The sequence below is a fragment of the Macrosteles quadrilineatus genome, unplaced genomic scaffold (genome assembly GCF_028750875.1).
Source record: "Macrosteles quadrilineatus isolate MER2022 unplaced genomic scaffold, UCM_ALF_1.0 Scaffold_3__2_contigs__length_128488019, whole genome shotgun sequence".
NCBI lineage: Eukaryota > Metazoa > Arthropoda > Insecta > Hemiptera > Cicadellidae > Macrosteles > Macrosteles quadrilineatus.
This window is the reverse complement of record NW_026542596.1, coordinates 21110141-21131351: the sequence shown is the minus strand read 5'-3', so window position 1 is coordinate 21131351 and position 21211 is coordinate 21110141. Positions and strand designations below refer to the sequence as shown.

Genomic DNA, 21211 nt, shown 5'->3' with positions numbered 1-21211 from the left:
TTGATGGATGAAATAAAATCTACACACACAAAAATTGATACAAGAGCTTTTCATAAAGTAAGGAACGTTTTGAAACATTCGTGAACAATTTGTACAAGTAAAAAATCGTCATTAAAATTTTTTAATATAAACTAAATTACTACTTATGTACATTGTAACCATAACATTGGAACACTTATCATGAACATGATCTCTATAAGCCAAACAATCAGATAATTAGAACCCTGAGAAGATGTCTTACCAACTATCCAACTCTACTAAAAGCTATATGTTAAAGGAATGGAGGTGAAGCCTTGTAATGGAGAAGGAGCTGTGATAGACCCAGAAACAGGAGAAGAGATTGACTGTGGCAGTGGCCCTAATAGACAAGACTGTCCATTAGACAGCTACTGTCATCAAACTCCTCACTTTGCTCGCTGCTGCCCTAAAGGTTGGTAAAATCTTTTAACTTATAACAATCATCAAAAGTAGCAAATGGTACTGTATATTAAGAGTTCATTTTTTAATTTGTAGATTGCCTATACAAAAGGGCTGATGCTGAACCTGTTTGCTACTTTTCTATATTGTGGTAAGTTTTACAGTGTAGGTCATTATGTCAATGCCTTATCTTTCCAGGAAATTCACTAACTACCGTAGTAACTGTTTCAGAGGTTGGAGGCTATCTGAAGAGTTGCCAGGATTCATGGTATGGTTGTTGTCCCGACAAAAAAACTCCTGCCCAGGGACCTGACCACCTCGGATGTCCATCCTTATGTGACTGCAACAAGATTGGTAATCTAGCTCGTAAACATCATGGTGTTTATGTTCAATAAGATGCATTTTCAGCGATCATAACCAAAACTTGTCTTAAATCATATTGTTTGAATCAATTCTTTGATGTAGAGAATTTGGTACTTAGATATAAATAAGCTATAAATTTCACTATACTATAAAAAATTTTAACTTCATCAAATTAAGAATATTATTCAAAATTATATCTATCCCTCTTTTTTCTTCCATTTAAATAGGTAGGTGTCTATACTGTAATTTTAAAAGTACATTTTATAGCTTTGTCACTCTGTCCAGGCTCGTACTCAGAGGCGTGTGTAGGAGACTCAGACCAATGCCAGTGTAAGCCTGGTGTCGGAGGACTCAAGTGTGATCGTTGTCTTCCAGGATACTGGGGACTGCCCAAGATCAGCAGTGGCTATCAGGGCTGTCTGTGTAAGTTAACTTACTGATTGGTGTCTTAAAACGCAGAACTAATGATTAATCGTCCACATTGGTGAGAAATATTTTTTTTCATAAACGCCATGAAATAAATAATTCAGTATCTCAAAAGGCCTTTTAACAGTTATGTAATTTTTTGTACGTTTATTTTGATTATGGATTAATCAGCAATATGATAAAATGATTTTAAGTTTTTTAAGACACATAAGAAAGACATTTTAAAACCATTGCATGTACAGTAATGCGATTATATAATTTTCACTAAAGTGTTTACAGGAATTTAGGAAATAGTTTTGATTTAAGAATACATATTAAAAGAGTTTACATCTAAAAATGCTTTCATCATGACAAAATTCCTCCATCAAATGCTCTTGCACTTACAAAAACCTATCAAACTGTAAGATCATAAAATAAACCATTCAAAATTAAAAAAAAAATACAAATACTCCATACATACAAAACTTACATCACAAAAATATGATAGTTATCTATCCTCTCACAAGTTGTAAGATAGCCAAAGGAAATATTTCTTGCAAACATTCAATACACCTGCACTTCATTAGGATCAAATCTAACACTATGTCTGTTTGCCGCAGGGCTCTGTGCAAGAGGACTGTGAGCAGATGACAGGCCAGTGTGTGTGCAAGCCTGGAGTACAGGGTCACAAATCTAACACTATTGTCTGTTGTTGTGTTAGTGTGTGACTGTTCGCCGCTGGGCTCCGTGCGAGAGGACTGTGAGCGAAAACAGGCCGGTGTGTAAAGGAGGCCGTGGGTGTGCAAGCCTGGAGTACAGGGTCACAAATCTAACACTATTGTCTCTGTCTGTTGTGTTAGTGTGTGACTGTTCGCCGCTGGGCTCCGTGCGAGAGGACTGTGAGCAGATAACAGGCCGGTGTGTGTGCAAGGCTGGAGTACAGGTCCACAAATCTAACACTATTGTCTGTTGTTGTGTTAGTGTGTGACTGTTCGCCACTGGGCTCCGTGCGAGAGGACTGTGAGCAGATGACAGGCCGGTGTGTGTGCAAGGCTTGAGTACAGGGCCACATATCTAACACTATTGTCTGTTGTGTTAGTGTGTGACTGTTCGCCGCTGGGCTCCGTGCGAGAGGACTGTGAGCAGATAACAGGCTGGTGTGTGTGCAAGGCTGGAGTACAGGGCCACATATATAACCCTATTTTCTGTTGTTGTGTTAGTGTGTTACTGTTCGCCGCTGGGCTCCGTGCGAGAGGACTGTGAGCAGATGACAGGCCGGTGTGTGTGCAAGGCTGGAGTACAGGGCCACATATCTAACCCTATTGTCTGTTGTTGTGTTAGTGTGTGACTGTTCGCCGCTGGGCTCCGTGCGAGAGGACTGTGAGCAGATGACAGGCCGGTGTGTGTGCAAGGCTGGAGTACAGGGCCACAAATGTGACAGTTGTGTAGAGCCTCACCTCACTCTAACAGATGCTGGGTGCTCCACAGGTATCACCACATGGTACTTGCGCTAAGTCTCTTCCTTCCATTAGTTAAAAATGTTTAGTAAGTTCATCTGAATCTTTGTCTAAGACATGTAGGGTGGTTATTAATGAAGTTGAGCTGGACAGCTTTGTCAGTTTGTTGCTCACCTGACAATCGAAAGGTCACGAGTTTGCAAATTTGATTTTGAGAACCAGTCATTATCTTTTTGATCGTACTAATATGGACCTGCTGTCCTCAACTACAGATCTTAGTCAGTAAACAAGCTGTAGGCTACAGATAATCTCTCATAATTCTTTACTCATCTAGTATTCATAGCTTGAAACCTTCACCTATGTGTTGTTGCTATTTCAAAATGTATGATGATAGTACTGAGTGTACCTAGAAAAATGGAAGTATTGAGTGAAAAGTTGTAGGTTGAATTTAGTTGAGATATTGTATATAATTAACATTCATGTCCCTGGAAATATGCATTTGTTTATTTAGTACAGTAAACTCCTTTATGTTTAGACTCTTTGGTCCCAGATTCTTGTCCAAACTATCCAATGTTAATAACAAAATATATTATATAATTTTCCACAAATTTGTACACAGTACCATACAAATAAATGAGAAACACAGCAATGGTGGCTTCTGTAACTATGAAATGGAGTTAGACTAACAGAACTTGCTGTGAGTTGCCTGTTTACGCATGGCTAATGACAATTTATTTAGTGACGCTAATGTGAGTCAGTCATACACAGGTGGTTGTTTGCACTAAACAAGGGAAAGCCTTGTATATATCAGTAAAAAAATATATAGTTTAAAATTATGTAGGCCGACTATTTTTTTTTTTCATTTATTGTTAGGATATCTTTACAAGGCAAAATGATAACTAGGATATTTGCCGAAGTTTTCATGTAAACATTTTGAAGTCCTGTGTTTGACACAAATTTGAACATAAGGTCTTACAATTTAAGCGCATTTGTGTTCCAGACAGAGACAATCCAGGTGTTTTCATCTACTTTTTTTCTACCAAAACGTATTTCTATCCTTAATTCTTAAAAATGACTGATAACCTTTTAAAGTCCATTTACTTAAGCGCATACTCTCTATGTTTACCAGAATCAGAAAGTAGTTCCATCTCCATGTGTGAGGACATCAGTTGCTATCTAGGAGCTGTCTGTGAAGCAACACCAGACGGGCCCCAATGTGTCTGTAGACAAACTTGTCCACAGGAGAGCTTGCAGGTATTGACCAAATTAATATTACTACACTATTGCACAATAGTAAAAAAAAGACTGGGAACTTTGGAAACTTTCTTCAAGCATTAGATTGAATACTTCTTCCTTATCAATTTCTACCAACTCATTGAATATCTTTGTTCTAATAGGTACGTCATAAAGAGCATTAGCTTCATCAAATTCTTCTTGAAGAACTACATTAAACTTCGATAAGTTTTACTGTTCTATAATTCCAAATCAACTAATGAATAAGTTATTAAATCGTTGTCTTTAAATTATAAGTGTGGTTTCTTTGAAAATAATTAACATGAGTAAATATTAAAACATTTAATCTTCATGCAAAATTAATGTCGATCATTATATAGAATAATGTAGTTACTTTGTGACTGCCATACACATGATAAACTGTTGGGACATAATAAAGACTAGGAAATCTCCATATAAATATAAACCACCTTTTAAGGGTTTCAAGTTAGGGGCCAGAATTAAATACTCTCGAGATGACAATATACACCTTTATAGAATAACGTTTCGACCCATTTAAATGATATAATTAACAGTTAATCGGATTGCTAAAAATAGTGAAATTAATTTCACTAATGCAAAGTTTACCAAGTACCAAACAGGATAACTTTAGGATAGGCCAAAGAAGCAAGATTCGAGTTTGGTTTATTAAAAGCAGTAGCCTAAATACTGAATGTTTTCTTATAAATCAGACAAATTGATTAAAATCCTATACTCTAATACGAGCATCGAGCAATGTTTGCTTGTATGTATGCTTGATTGTTTGCTTGCAGAAAGATTTTGTAAACGTCTCCAACGATTTTCTTCAAATCTTGTAAATAGTTAATTTTTGGCCATAAAACGAGTTTACTGCAGTTATAACTGCCAACAAAATTCTAATTACGTAGAAAAATGAAACTGAAAGGAACATTTTTTAAACATTAGTCTAATGGTTTGCTAAGTAACCATCTTGGCTGAATTAAATAACAAGGAAAAAGTAAACAAAATACTTGAAAGTTGTCTGTCCACAGTACACTAGCAAATTAAAAATATAGTACAAAAGGAAAAACATCAGTTGTTACTATTGAACAAAGATTATACTAAAGATTACTTGATACATTGTAGTCAAGGGTATCAGTGTGGAGTGTGGGATCTGTTTATGACGATTAGATTACGGTATCTGCAATCCTTAAATGCTATGGGAAGGGAAGGAAACAGGTCTGCGACGTAGGAAGTGATTAAGGAAGTAGTAAAGGCAAGCAGTCCGGATTGTGGGAACTGTTTATGACGATTAGATTAAGGTATCTACAATCCTAAAATGCTATGGGAAGGGAAGGAAACAGGTCCGTGACGTAGGAAGTGATGAAGGAAGTAGTAAAGCCGAGCAGTCCGGAGTGTGGGAAGTGATAATGACGATTAGATTAAGGTATCTACAATCCTAAAATGCTATGAAAAGGGAGGGAAAAAGGTCCGCAACGCAGGAAGTGGTGAAGGAAGTAGTAAAGGCGAGCAGTCTGGAGTGTGGGAACTGTTTATGACGATTAGATTAAGGTATCTACAATCCTAAAATGCTATGGGAAGGGAGGAAAACAGGTCCCTGACAAAGGAAGTGTGGTGGTGGTAGTCTTGTGATATGGTTTTAAACTATTCTGGTTGTCAGTATTACCTTGGATTACTGGAAAAGTGTGATGGGGGCCCAGAGAATTGGACCTTTTACCCAGACCAGGAAGACAGCCCAAGCCAGCTTTGATTACACTTATTTAACTAACACACTTAAATACCCTAATTTTGGTTGACACCTTCCAAACTAATATATAAATATATATAAGAAAAACCTGATTGAAGCAAGAATTGGTTGAATTGTAACTGGTAGATGAACCAAGCAACCCCTCTAACCGGCAATTTTATCTCTTGGAACATGTGGCTTCGAAACATGAAAGGGATTGTTTGATTCCGTTAGGCGGAATCAAACTTGATAGTTATTTACTACATTTTCCAGCGTACCTGCGAAGCCAGTGGCTTCCCCCCCTGAGATTTACTTCTAGCCTAACATATTTTAATATTTTACTTAAACTAATAAGTTAACTTAGCTTGATTATTGTTCATTCTGTACGAAGTTTGAAGACTCGAAGTTCGTCAAATCACGGCAGCGGGCAGACAGGGGCGAGAGAAGAGACGAGCCGGCTGAGCTTAGAAAAAATTGGTCCAAGAAAAAGAGCGGTTGAACGGCATGCTAGCGCCTTACGCCATGAAGCTGTGGCGCTTGCGTCACAACCACCCCCCCTCGCGCAAAAGATTTTTTTTTTTTTTTTTTTTTTGAGGTAGGTGAATGGAGTGGGAGGTGTGACAAGTTGTGTGAAAGGTGAGTTTTTTGGTCGAAACGCCTCCCTTCATCTTCGTTTCTGGGTCCTTAGATATCTTGACACGGTTTGGATTCCAAGGAAGCCGAGAAACAATGAGGGAAGCTTAAAACCGCCCAACCAGACTGGCTCGGCTTGGTTCATCCATCGCAAAACATTGGGGTGTGAAGCTAATTTTGGTTGACCAACCCGACAGGGATGGGAGTCCACCCCCCCTGCGAAAAAGGTAGGCATTGGGTGAAAGACAGTCATACTATCCTGTAAACTTGAGGGTTTCTTCTTTTGTTGGAAAAAAAGGGGACATCTGCACGCACAAAGAGTTTTTTTTTTTTTTTTTTTTTTTTTTTTTTTTATTATTTTATTTTTATAATGCTTTGTGGATCAAGGTTAGTGGAGCAACACGGGCGAGTTCGGTGTGTCTGGCGGGAAGAGTGAGAAGTGGCCCTAGCAGTCTTGGCGATGAGCCGAGGATGATGTGCAGATCGTCTGATGAAGTATGGCGAGATGACACTTGGCTTAGGTACTGATGAAGTGTGTTGAGATTTGGCAGAGCCACAATTGCAGAGACCAAGACGTTTTTCCAACTCGCTGATCTCAGGGGTCCGCACAGGAGCTGACCAATAGTGAGTTGTGCTGTCAGAGACCAATTGTAGACCATGGTGTTAATTCAGGTTCCGACCGCTAGGGAGTTGAGTAGCCACAGACGACTCGTTTGTTTCTCGGGTAGTGTTGTAGCCCACTATCATGATGATGAAGTTCGTGCTGAAGTGCTTTGATGATGCATATAAGTTTTTATTTTCATTATAAGCTTTCTTCTTATTATTTGTTGTCTTATTCTTATGTTTTTTTTTTTTTTTTTTTTTTTTTTTTTTTTTTTCTTTGATTGTGCAGATGTTAAGACTCAGCTTTTACTGAATTGGGGCGTATTACCGTAGTATTGTGCTTTGATTGGTGTAAAGAGAAAAGGTTGAAAGGGAGACTGTCGTTCAAGTGAAGGTGTGAAGGGTCAGTGGGCAAGGCGGTGGTCCGATCACTGACAGGGTTGGTCTGAATCTGTTTGGGAAACCGAGAGTTTAAGACTCACAGTGGCGTGGTGAACCAAGGTCAGACTGGTGAGGGTCGCGAGAGCTTTTGTGGTTTTGTAAGTGTGTTTAGGTTTGGAAGGTGAGAAGGATACAAAACATTTTTTTTTTTTTTTTTTTTTTTTTTTTTTTTCTTCTTATCAACGCATGCAATTTTAGAACGAGAAAAAAAGATTGCCGTCGCTTGCCACGATGGAAAACCGCGGAATCTATTGAGAACCGTGCTGCGACTTCCGTTTGGTAGATAACGATTTCTTGATTTTTGTATTGAAGAAAACCAAATTTAATTTCTTTTGCTGCTTAACTATACTAGTTTCCCTAAGACCTAACTACTGCTACCACTAGTGACTAATTAAGCTAAAGGGAAAAGAAAAGGTGGAGGAGGGTATGAAAGAAAAAGAGCAAGAGATTGTCTTCCTTCACTCGACTGATATCAAGGTCGCCACAGAAGGTGCCACTACTGAGCCCTTTCATGCGGGGTAAAAATAAAAAAACAAAACATAAAATGTACACACCCGCAGGGAAGTGATTCTTACATAAAAAAAGGTTAAAACAACTCAGCAGGGGTGAAGGAGACGAAAAAGGGGAGGGGGGAATTGGCCGACAACGCACGGGGAAGGGACGTGTAGGGCAGCCCATCCGAGGGAAGGATACCCTGAGACTCACTAGTCCCCCATGCGCTGGCGGTTTAAGAGACAGAGGGTAGAAGACTTAGCCTAATATCACAATGGTGCTGCATTCCTGGTCTGGGTAATTGGAAAACTTCTAAAAACTTGGCTGGAAAAACCTTTTTAGTTGTGAGACATGTGCGTTTCTGATAAATTTACCTGTTGTGGGATTTAGTAATCGTGCTGTCACTGGTGATGAAAAGGACTCTATTACACAAGGTTTGGACCAGACTGGTAAAAGCTTACTATTGATTGCATTGGCGGCCCTACTGATGTGGTGTTCCTTAAACATTACCCAATCCCCAGATTTATAAGGGTTGGGCAGTCTGTTTAAGTCGTATTTCTGTTGTCTCTGCTGTCTAGCTTTTGATAGGTTTTCGACGGCCCTACTCCACTCGTCGTGGGAGGATTGTGGGGTGCATTGCTCGTCGACTAATTTGTCTAGGTTCCAATGAAGTTCTAAGGGATGATGTAGGTGTCTACCTAGGAATAAACGGGCAGGGGAAGTCTTGGTGGATTCATGAATGGCTGAATTGAAAGCTATTTGGAACCAGTGGAGTTCCTGGTCCCATAGCCTTTGATGTTGATGGTGGAAGATTCGGATGGCAATTTTGATCTGTTTGTTTACCCTCTCGGCGTGCGAGGGGTTGGGATAGTATGGGCTGGTGTATATGTGTTGGATTCCCAGACCCATACAGAGGTTCTTGACGGTAACAGACTTGAAATGTGAAACATTATCAGAAACCAAAAATTTGGGTGGGCCAAATATTGCAAAAACTTGTCTGTTGAGCACCGTGACAGTTGTTTCCGCCCTGGTGTTCCTAACTGGGATCATGAAGCAAAATTTTGAAAAAGAGTCTACAATGGTGAGAATGTATCTATTGCGGTTGGCGGACAATGGAAGGGGTCCAATGTGGTCAATGAAAATTTTTTCCCAAGGTTTGGTAACGATTTCAGAAGCGAGTCTTCCGACCTTGGTGTTGGGGGCTTGTTTGCACCTCTGACAACCACGCTCTGCTACCATTTGTGGTGGTGGTAGTCTTGTGATATGGTTTTAAACTATTCTGGTTGTCAGTATTACCTTGGATTACTGGAAAAGTGTGATGGGGGCCCAGAGAATTGGACCTTTTACCCAGACCAGGAAGACAGCCCAAGCCAGCTTTGATTACACTTATTTAACTAACACACTTAAATACCCTAATTTTGGTTGACACCTTCCAAACTAATATATAAATATATATAAGAAAAACCTGATTGAAGCAAGAATTGGTTGAATTGTAACTGGTAGATGAACCAAGCAACCCCTCTAACCGGCAATTTTATCTCTTGGAACATGTGGCTTCGAAACATGAAAGGGATTGTTTGATTCCGTTAGGCGGAATCAAACTTGATAGTTATTTACTACATTTTCCAGCGTACCTGCGAAGCCAGTGGCTTCCCCCCCTGAGATTTACTTCTAGCCTAACATATTTTAATATTTTACTTAAACTAATAAGTTAACTTAGCTTGATTATTGTTCATTCTGTACGAAGTTTGAAGACTCGAAGTTCGTCAAATCACGGCAGCGGGCAGACAGGGGCGAGAGAAGAGACGAGCCGGCTGAGCTTAGAAAAAATTGGTCCAAGAAAAAGAGCGGTTGAACGGCATGCTAGCGCCTTACGCCATGAAGCTGTGGCGCTTGCGTCACAGAAGTAATGACGGAAATAGTAAAGGTGAGCAGTCTGGAGTGTGGGAAGTGTTTATGAAGATTAGATTAAGGTATCTGCAATCCAAAAATGTTATGGGAAGGGAGGAAAACAGGTCTGCGACGCAGGAAGTGGTGAAGGAAATAGTAAGGGCGAGCAGTCTGGAGTGTGGGAACTGTTTATTACGATTAGATTAAGGTATCTGCAATCCTTTAATGCTATGGGAAGGGAAGGAAACAGGTCCGCGAAGTAGGAAGTGATGAAGGAAGTAGTAAAGGCGAGAAGTCCGGAGTGTGGGAACTGTTTATGACGATTAGATTAAGGTATCTACAATCCTAAAATGCTATGGGAAGTGAGGGAAAAAGGTCCGCGACGCAGGAAGTGATGAAGGAAGTAGTAAAGGCGAGCAGTCTGGAGTGTGGGAACTGTTTATGATGATTAGATTAAGGTATCTACAATCCTAAAATGCTATGGGAAGGGGGGAAACAGGTCCGCGACACAGCTAGGAAGTGATGAAGGAAGTAGTAAAGGCGAGCAGTCCGGAGTGTGGGAACTGTTTGACGATTAGATTAAGGTATCTGCAATCCAAAAATGCTATGGGAAGGGAGGAAAACAGGTCCGAGACGCAGGAAAGGAAGTGAAGGAAGTAGTTAAGGCGTGCAGTCTGGAGTGTGGGAACTGTTTATGACAATTAGATTACGGTCTCTGCAATCCTAAAATGCTATGGGATGGGAGGGAAACAGGTCCGCGACTCAGGAAGGGGTGAAGGAAGTAGAAAAGGCGAGCAGTATGGAGTGTGGGAACTGGAAACAGTTTGTAGCAGTTAGAATAATGCATCTGCAATACTGAAATGCTATGAGAAGAGATGGAAACATGTCCACGACACAGGAAATGGTGAAAGAATTAGTAAAAAGGCTAGTAGCGCGGAGTGTGGGGAATGGATTCATGTATCTGCAATACTAAGACTGCTTTCAGAGTAAATTTATGATTTTCCCCGAGCAAAGCTCGGTCCCCAGGTACTGTTATCTTAAATGAGCCATCTTTCGTAAGTAGTACAACAAGGTACAAATTGACATCATACCAGTTTGTTTGTAATTATTTAACCTCAAAATTTTACAAGTCTGGACACATTATCACAATACAAAAAAAAAGGCTCATCCAAGATATTCCGCCACAACTTAACCGCTTATAGCTAAAAAAAAATCCAACTGTAGATGTGTCATCCTTGTGGATCAGCTGAAGAAAGTTTTCTATTGTTAGTTTTGTTTGGTGCGGCTAGGATGAACAAACAAAAACCTGTTTGTTTACAATTTTTTCTTGTAGATTTAAAACCTTGTTTAACCAATTAAAACGATTCAATCATGAACAATAATGTGTCTCACAGGTAACACAGTAAAGCATTAATCTAAAATAACAAAAAAAAAAAATATAAATTAAATTTTGTGACACTAGTGCTTAGTGTCACCAGCATGAACTAGACACGAAAAACAAGCTTCAAATTATTTACAATGTGATGAAAAGTCTACTTGTGTTAATTAGTCTATAGTAAACCTTTAATTTATCTTTTTTACAGGAAATGGTTTGCGGAGACGATGGAAAATTGTACGCTTCAAAGTGCCAGCTACAACTTTTTGTATGTCAAGTCCAAAAACAAATAGGAATTCAAGATATGAAATTTTGTAATGGTAAAACAATTTTACATTACTAGAGTAATAGTCCAGTAAAATAAGACATTGTGGTATGCAAAAGGACGGGTAGTTCTGATTTTTGGATATGTTGTTAGTGTTGGGTCCATAACATAAAATCCAAGTTATCCACCTCGAGATACCACCGTGCACCGCGGGGCGCGCCACTTGTTAACGAAATAGCAAAAATCTTCCCATTCCTGTGGGTTTTCACTCTATCTCGCGAACAGTTGATTTTACTGAAAGTATTACTTTATATAATTAAACGAGGATAGATTTGTGACAGTTTAAGCCCAACAGCAAGTATGTAGCGTAAATAATGGTCAAAATACAGACCTTCAAAATAAAGAAATTTTCCAAAGATGTATTAAGATTGTGGTTTTTTTTTCAATATTTCCACAATATTGTTGTTTGCAGCAAACACCGTATTGATTTAGAGAGTATGCCAGTTTATTTGCTATTAATAGAAAATAAATGAAAGTATGAATAAAAATACCCCCACCTCAGCAAACCTGCAGACTAAGCGAATTTCCATTTGCTTGATTTGATTTTCAGAAACCTATTTAAATAACATTAGGTTTAACTGGTACCTAGGTTTGCTGCTACAGGGAGGGTAATATAGTATATCTTTTAATAAAATAATAATAGTATGATAAGAAACAAATAAATTTACCCAATTTCATAAAAATGTATCTATAAATATGGAAAAAACAATAATTATTGAAAATCTTTGCTATTAGAATAACATGGCAATTTTTAATTTGCATTTTTTAATTTTCTCCGTAACCAATAACTGTAAAAAACATTTTTATGAACTAATTTATTTGTTTTTAAGCTCTACAAAATGTTTTAAAGATATAATAAAACACTAATGTACTAATTGTTATGTATGCTGAAATACTGTTCTTTAATTTAATTCAATCAGATGTTTTCATAAAAACAATATTTGTTTACTTGTTACTTTTGTTATAAATGTTTGACAATAAAAGATTCTTCATTCATATATTTTATTCTATTTAAATGTAATAACGTTACATAATGGCGCTGCACGGACATGAGGAATATGACAATGACGACACATCATCTACATTAACAGTGGAACAACCTACTACACATACTTAGTTTAACTCATTTCAAGTTCGAGAAGTTTGATGCTACCAAAGAAACATGGAAGTACTACTACCAAAGGTTTGAGTTGGAAATAATTATTTGTGGGTTACAACACAATCAAGAAGCTAAGAGAATTTAATTCTGAAATGGATTGGTGCTGAACATTATAGAATTGTGGTTGATAACTTTTATCCAACACCTATTTTAACAGTAGATTACGAGGAAATTGTTGAGTTTATTTCAAATTTCTATAAACCAAAAACATCCTATTTGGCCGAAAGACTAAAATTTGGAAAAATCATGAAGAACAAAGATCAATCAATACGCATATTTGTAAACAATTTGAGAGCTGGTGCGACGGAATGTGAGTTTAAAGATACACTTGACGAAAGACTGCGAGACCAGTTCTTATTGGGTTTAAATGATCCTAAAATGCAAGAAGAGCTCATCAGAAAACATCCTGAGGAAAAAGCAAAACTTGTCGACATCGTTAAAGACGCCTACCTAATGGAAATGGCACATTCTCAACAACAACAAATAGAAACACTTGGGACATTTTCATGTGACGCACAGGTAAATAAGGTAGGGGCTACACGAACTACTAAACCGTTACACAAAAGGGACAGTACTAGAATCAGCTTGAATCCTGAGTCACAGTGTTTGAGGTGTGGTTTTGCAAAACATAAAACAGGTGAGTATTGCAAGGCAATGAATATTCAATGTAGAGCTTGTGGGAAAATGGGGCATTTTGAACGAGTTTGTCTGAAATCCAATAATGTAGTAATCAAGAAAAATCTTTCAAGACGTTATGTCATACAGAGTGAACATTGATGACAAAGAATACAGGCAGCATGCCGACCATTTAAGAACACGTCAACAAATACAGCCTGCACAGCAATCTATTCAACAACAAACTTCACAAAAACTAACTTCACCTTCATCTGGTACTACAAACCAGAGAAAATCAAGTAGGAATATAAGACGGCCAATGTATTACCATGATGAATATTAGTCCTCCAGGCTTTTAAAGAAGGAAGGGGGAAATGTTATGTATGCTGAAATACTGTTCTTTAATTTAATTCAATCATATGTTTTCATAAAAACAATATTTGTTGACGTGTTCTTAAATGGATTCTATTTAAATGTAATAACGTTACACTAATGTAACATTGTATCTTTTGAGGGTCAAAAATATGAAAAAAATGCTCTTAACAAAAAACCCCATAAAGCAAACGTTCCCATGGCCTCGCGAACTCGTTTTAATATAGGTTTACATGCCGAAAAACGGACCTTCAAAATATACCTTTAACGGCAAAACTACTCTTCCCAAAGCTGTCAAAAGTTTAAACATAAACATTTAAGCTAAGCTTTGGGTACAGTACTTTAACTTTAAAACAAAATAAAACAGTGAAAGATCAGGCAAATGAGCTCTTCCAATTACAATCACTCTACAGATCTTCCATGCAGCGGGTCATTTTTCCATGCCAAGTGCGCCCATCTATACAGGACATGCTGAATATGAATTGAAATACAGGATTGATATAGAAGAACACAAAAATTCACAAAGAACGAAAATTTCATTACAAGACGTACAGACAAGTTCTGGTCTGGAATTTGGTCTGATTAGGCCATCAAACAGGCCCTCATAAAGACATTGAAAAGCTCTGGTGGATTGACTCGAGGACGAGGGATAACAGACAAAATGTTGTAACTCGATGGGCGCTTGGGATGATCTGTTCTCATCAAATTTGTAGGAAGTTGAGAAGTATTATAAAAAATGACGTCAGTGACCAGTGAGCAACATGTTGACGTGCGCCATTCTCGTATTGCTCGAGACAACGAAATTGATGAAAAGATTATATAGTGGTTTCCTCAACACACACCATTCAATATAAATGATGTGCTGATTATTAGCAAATTTCCCTTGTAGGGAATAGGCAATTACCGTAGGTCTCATAGTAAGACCTAGACCCGGGACCGATTTACTTTTTCATTTTGGAGTTACTAAAAATACTGTTGCTTCAAATTGTTATAATATATATAAGTTTATAAATATATATATACCGGGTGTCCGAAAAAGACTCCCTAGTTTTAAAAATACCTCACGATAGGCCTACTATTTGTTCAAATGGTTGAGTACTGTCCGCGAGACTAAAGAAGTCCCCTGAGCTCCGGCCTATTCGTAGTTTGAAGGCGTTACGCTTGAACGTTTCGCGCGACAATTACTGTAGAGCCGTCTTGACGCAGCGCTGCTAGTTTTAAGGCTTAGTTTTTGTATTTAATATCTGTATGATTTTTATAAATCTATGTCATTATTTATTATTAAAGTTATTAACCCTATTACCATAAACCTAAGCAAAATCAAGAATCAAGAAAATACGAAAACAAGCAAAAACCCTTCGTTTGACCCAATGTCTACGACAATCACGCGGTTTGACGCGTTCATATCAGGTAACACGACATTGACGTCTATACTTTTCCAACATTTCTGGAACGTTAAATTACTGTCCATCCAAGTTTCGTCTAGATAGAAAATTTTCCTTTTTTGTTCCCTTAGCTTTCTTATCTCTCGCAAATACTTTAACCTCCAATTAACGATGTCAGGCCTTTCAATCTAACATTTTCTTTTAGGACCAAAATTTCTTCCACTTGAACCCCATATCTTTTAAGAGACGCCGAAGTGCCCATTCGCTCCATTTAAAATAAATTCTTTCTCTCAAAACAGGTAATAGTTTTTTACATATAGGGACAATTTTTTTGTTCTTGTATAAATCGCGTATTACATCTACAATTACACGTTTATCAAAGCTATCTATTTGTACTTTATGGTGGTCAGCCTTCTTGCGTTTTTCCCGGGTGTACAGAGTTTTTCATCCGGAGTTTGTTTGCCGGTTTTTCTAATTCATTTAATCAGTTTTTTTCTGGAACTTTACAATAGTTTGCGGCACGTTCTGTTGCCTTTTCTATCGTCACTAATAAATTTTTGTCTTTACATTCGTTGTCACAACACTTGATCACCCGTCTAATTAAATCACTCTCCCTACTATGTATAGTAGCACCACGTTTTCTTAAATCCATAGCTACAAGGACCGTCCAAAACAAAACGAAATGACGTGACCACATGATGATAATCCACTTACCAAAACAAAGATAGAGTAATTATGTTTACAACAGTTGTTTACAGACAGACATCGAGGCGAGGCGCCCAGATGCTTAGCGCCTGCAAATAGTGCGCGATACCCTCCAAACATAGCTACGTATCGCTCTGGCTCAAGGGACTTCTTTACTCTCGCGGACAGTATTAATAAACGTTAAAAAACATTAAAAAATAGCTTTATAAACGGAAAAAACATATAATAAATATTAAATTACTGAATATACCGTATTTTGTTTGCTATAGCCATTACAATACTTATTCATGATTTCAGATTTGAAATAACTGTTGTTAAAAAGCTAATGTTTGGATAACAAAAGATATTTCTCTTGTTTTCATTCTTCATCTTTTTATATTTTATATGATTTCAGATGATAATATATTACAAGTAACAGAGCTTCCAGTAAAACAGAGAATTCTCCAAAATCATTTCAAAGAAATGAGACTGAACCACTTTATTAAAAAACAAACCAGACATGTCTTGTCGAAACCAGGTAAGGTTTGAAGTGGAATTATGTACAAATAGAATAGCAATGATGAGCAATTATTTAGATTTATTCTAAATACTATTTATTTAAGATAGTGACACACCGAAAGCCATAACGGATGAAAATGAGTGTAAGATTGAGGAGATTGTATGACAAAATTTCGGGTTGAGAGAGAAAATTTGATTTTCGATGACGTAATAGTCGTCTCACCTGAAACTAGGTCACACCTTAAATTTGTCCAGATAGCCTAGCCTACAATGAGATAGTCCAGGACTCTAACGTGTTCGTTAATTAATTATCGTTTCGAGTTTACTGGCTCAGAACATTCATTACAACAATAATGCTTACAATGTTAAGCTTACTTTTAACAAGTGCTCATCATAGCCACTCGAAAAATATGTGAAACTAAATTTAGAATTTTGAATAAACTATTGTGAACGTGGATAAGCCTAATTAGTTGGCAACTTAACCTAAACGTGATTTGCTCGTTATACTTGGTAATCACCAAAGTAAACGTGTCGGGAAAATTAGACTCGGTCGATCACCAGAGTCGATACGGGGTTTCTTAAATCAAATTTACTTAAGACAGTTCGGGGTAACGGAATAAGTTGCACGTAAACATTTCTGGCAGCTTAAATGATTTCAGAAGCTGGTTAAAGACAGTGTATTGACGGTTCGGTAGCGGGTGGACAACTGACCATGAGGTCTGCTCTTCTAGTCCTTCTTCGCCATCGCCCCTGGCAGCGGGGTAGGTAACTAGCGTCCTCCCCTCTATGATGACGTAGGACCCCTGCCCCTACGATGCCACTGACAACGCGGGCGCGGCTTACCCCGAACTTAAAAAACATCTTAAAAGGAAACTTTTAAAATCGGGTTTTTACCCCTTGACGGGTTTTGGGTCGTTACACCCCCTTCTTACTTCCCAGAAACAAAAGAAAAAATGGAAAAAAATAAAAAACGAATACCCAAACCTAGGGTATTGTCGGCGTCTGCTGTGAAACTCTCGAGCAAGACATAACAAAATTGAAACTCTTCTTAAAATGGGCACGTCGCCTCAATATATGTCCTCCATCGTCCGCAGCTTCTTCGTCTGCACCCGGAAAAACCTACCGTCTTCCCTGAACACCTTCACCCTCTGGTTTTTCCTTCGCCGCCCCGTGTCTTCCAACGGCAAATTTGACAGGAGGGCGCGCACCTCCTGCGGCACTGGCCGGCTAGACGAGGCGGTGGCGATCGGGGTGTGAGGCGTATCGGCGGGAGCATTGCAATGGTTGGCTGGGGATACCTCCACCAGCGTGACGGTTGCAACCGCGGGTCGATGGGGTGGCTATGCCAATTTTTACTCCAGCACAGTTAATTGTCCACCAAAAACCAGCATACCATGAATGTTGTGCTGTTTATTTTAAAGTCCAAATGTGTATCATAAACAATCATGTGTAACAAAAATGCTACTGATTATGTGATATAACATTATTTTTACCTTATCATAATTATTATCTTAAAGAATACCTATTTTGCCAATGCTTTGATATACATTTAATGAAGGATGGATGGAAAAAAGTATGTCACATTATTTACAAAAATTAATAATGAGTTTTAAGACTTACATGGAATTTTAATCTAGTAATTTTTGTTTATCCAATGATGTGATTTCAGATTTGCCAAGGGGTTGTGAGACCCATTCATGCCACATAAAAGGAACTTGTGTTATTTCTCGCTCAACTGGACTTCCAACATGTGTTTGCCCACGAGGTTTACACGGGATGTTTTGTGGTAAACGACGCATCAGTCCAACCAGAGAGATTGATTACAAGTAACTTAATGCAATCCCTACTATACTGACTTGTACAGTAGATAGAGTATTTACGAATTGAAGTTACATCTAACAAATCTGTCCACCATTTTAAATTTTTTGAATGGCGCTGGGGTCACCTCTGCAATTTCAAACATGAAAAATCAAATCAACAATTTGACCAAATTTGAGAGTACTTATTGAGTTATTCCCGAGGTTAATACAATGATAATTAATAAGACATTGATTGTGTCAATAGATTACAACATCCAACTACAATAATCCTTGTTTACAAACACTCCCGTAATATAACATGAGGTTTTATACAATCACATGATTTATAGTAAAGACAGAACATGAGACCAGCACATCCGCCTCTCACAAACGTCTGGGGTTGGTGTAGTGAGCTTTATCTGTAATATTTGATAAATTAACTCGGTTTCTTCTTAATCTTCTCCTGTTTTCCGTTTCCACTATGTAAGACCTGGGCTGTTCATGCTTATGGGTGATTTTTCCTTTTACTTGCTTGTCCCTGACGTAGACCATTTGTCCATCTTGTAGCTCTCCTCTTTCCCTCGTTGCATGCCTCTTAACGAGCCGGAGTCTCCTTGTACTTCTTATCTGTTCTTCTTTGGAACTCAGTGTTTTGAGATCATGTGTTTTTGGGACAAGGTTAACAGAAGCAATGGGCACAGTACCTCTTACCTTCCTGCTCATAAGCAACTATGAAGGAGAGTAACCATTCTCTAAAGGCCTGGAAAATCAAGACGACCTTATGTATGTCTTTGCACAAGAATAATCTTCTTAGCAGTTGCTACTGCTGACTCTGCCAGACCATTGGACTGTGGATAATTAGGGCTAATAGTTGTTATAGTAAATCCCCAATCCCTTCCAAAGTTATTAAAATATTCTCTATGAAAAGGGAAACCATTATCACACCAAAGTGTGTGTGGAATACCAAATTGTGAAAAGATCCTTTTAAGTATTTCGATAGCAGGTACTGAAGCTTTCGACATTGTTGGTATCACATCCAGATACCTTGAATAGTAGTCCTGTATCACAAAAAAACAATTGACCCTTGACTCTGGAAAAGTCACACCCAACTAGGGACCACGGGAGATCAGGAAATGGAGTATTAATCAAGGGTTCCTTTTTTTGAGTCCTGTGGAGCTTGCATGTATAGTAATCCTGGTAATCCATAACCTTTGTTTCTTCCTGTTCAGCATGGTTAGTTCCTGTTTGAAACCATGAGTTATTCCCGAGATCAATACAATGATAATTAATAAGACATTTATTGTGTCAATAGATTACAACATCCAAATACAACAATCCTTGTTTATAAACACTCCCCAAATGTAACATAAATTAGGTTTTATACAACACTAGCGTCTAGATACTCAGAGCAACGAGTCGGCTCACCGGAGCAACAGTCGGGGCTGCACAATTTTTATTTCAGCTGCAGTTTTTTAATACGGACAAAATGAGAGTTTAAAATTAGAAATAAAAAAAATATTATAAAACTAAAAAAATATAAAATTAATTTTTTAATTATAAAATTAAACTGTCATAACCTAACCTAACTAACCAAACTTGCTGATAATGAAAAAATTGAATGAAGGTTTACTAATCGAAAAAATAGTTCTGTTCATAAAATAAAACTATAAATGCCTCAAATTCAATTTTATAATCTTTAAATTATAAAATTAAACTGTCATAACCTAACCAAACTAAACAAACCTGCTGATAATGCAATAATCTTAGACAAAAAGTTTGTGCCATCGATGGGATTCGAACCTGGTACCACCAGATTCTCAGCCCGGCACGCTATCCATTTGACCACCGAGGCCGATGGCTCTATGCTGTATCGTTGTGGTAATGGTGTTCCCTCAGCCAATAGAATGCTCTCATTTTGTCTTGCTCCGGTGAGCCGACTCGTTGCTCTGAGTATCTAGACGCTATATTATACAACCACATGATTTATCAAAGACAGAACAAGAGACCAGCACACTTATGTTTTTTTTTATTTTCAGTATTTAAAAAATTATCCTTAAAACTGGTTCTAAAGAAATAAATCTATGGATAAAAAATGCATGTTAACATGACAATGTAATTCTAACCTGTAGGTATCGTATCTGTTAACCAACTGACTGAAGTAAAACAGTTAAAATATTGCCCACCAAGGCCTGCCACACCAGACCTGACTGAGGCCAGATTCAAACACTCAAGCTACAATTCCAGAGAGGCAAAATCTTTCGACCGCTCAACAATTAATTTACTTTACTAACAAGGTCAACCAAAAGCACCACAGTTCTAAACACAACTCCCATGCTGCAGCACTCCATTCCAGGCTCATAATGCAGTACAGGAGAGAGATACCCGTGCTATCAAGATTACTGGAAACATCATGTTTATTGTCTTGCATGTTGCGTAAAATTTCCTATCTGTACACTTATGCTATTTATTGAGATAGATTGCTAATTTTTGATTAATTTATTTTTTAACTTCGACTTTGATATAGCCTCAATTAGTAGTAAGAAGTGTGAGAATTTATAAAAGTGACGAGTCATAATGTTTTTACGACATCTAGTATTGCTGAAACTCTCATTTGAAATACTTGGCACAATTTTTAGTGCAAAATGAGGCCTAAGGAAAAGTTTGTTTGATATCAACTTATGAGTATAAAAAAATGTGTATTAAGGTTTGTATAACCGGAAATGATTATTAATCTGCTAAATATGAGTTTTTGACGTTTCCTATAAAAACCTTTGGGAGTGACAAAACGCGTTTTCAATATTACCTCATCCTCATCCCTTGCATTGTTAATACAATAATAATAATAATAATGCCTTTGTTTAAAGTGGTGTCCTACACTTTTGTGTCCTACAGATAAGATATAGGGTTAATTTCTATATTTGTTTTGTTGCAGTGTTTAAGACCAGTTGAGATCAGGTTTCCATACATCTCTCCACCCGGGCACTCTAAAACAAGATCTTTACCAAAGTTCAAGTCAACAATTCTGAGGATCAAACTAGGAGTGTTGTTTTTCAGTGACACAAAAGAGGCTTTGAATAATTTATATTACTGATTATTGGGTAAGATGTTCACAAAAACTATGTAGGCTAGTACCAAATATTTGTGTTATGGAGGAAAATTATCAATCATTGCTGCTGAATTTGGCTACTGAATACGAAAAACGTAAAAGAAACCAACCTTTACTCCTTAAAAAAAAGAAGAATTTAACAACAGCCATCTTGATTTGATTTATAATTTCAATTGACGGAACAGGTACCATAA

General features: G+C 37.7%; 1 protein-coding gene across 1 annotated transcript in view; it reads left to right on the top strand.

The window, feature by feature from the left end:
- The window catches only part of LOC128990901 (agrin-like), a 35610-nt gene that overhangs the window by 13702 nt on the left and 697 nt on the right, over positions 1 to 21211 (top strand). The window contains exons 11-19 of the mRNA XM_054413551.1: positions 278 to 430; positions 649 to 771; positions 1066 to 1203; positions 2527 to 2673; positions 3772 to 3896; positions 11262 to 11373; positions 16009 to 16131; positions 17782 to 17938; positions 20844 to 21009. Coding sequence (XP_054269526.1) covers positions 278 to 430; positions 649 to 771; positions 1066 to 1203; positions 2527 to 2673; positions 3772 to 3896; positions 11262 to 11373; positions 16009 to 16131; positions 17782 to 17938; positions 20844 to 20850 — 1085 coding nt within the window. The 3' untranslated portion in view covers positions 20851 to 21009. The remainder of the gene's footprint in view (positions 1 to 277; positions 431 to 648; positions 772 to 1065; positions 1204 to 2526; positions 2674 to 3771; positions 3897 to 11261; positions 11374 to 16008; positions 16132 to 17781; positions 17939 to 20843; positions 21010 to 21211) is intronic.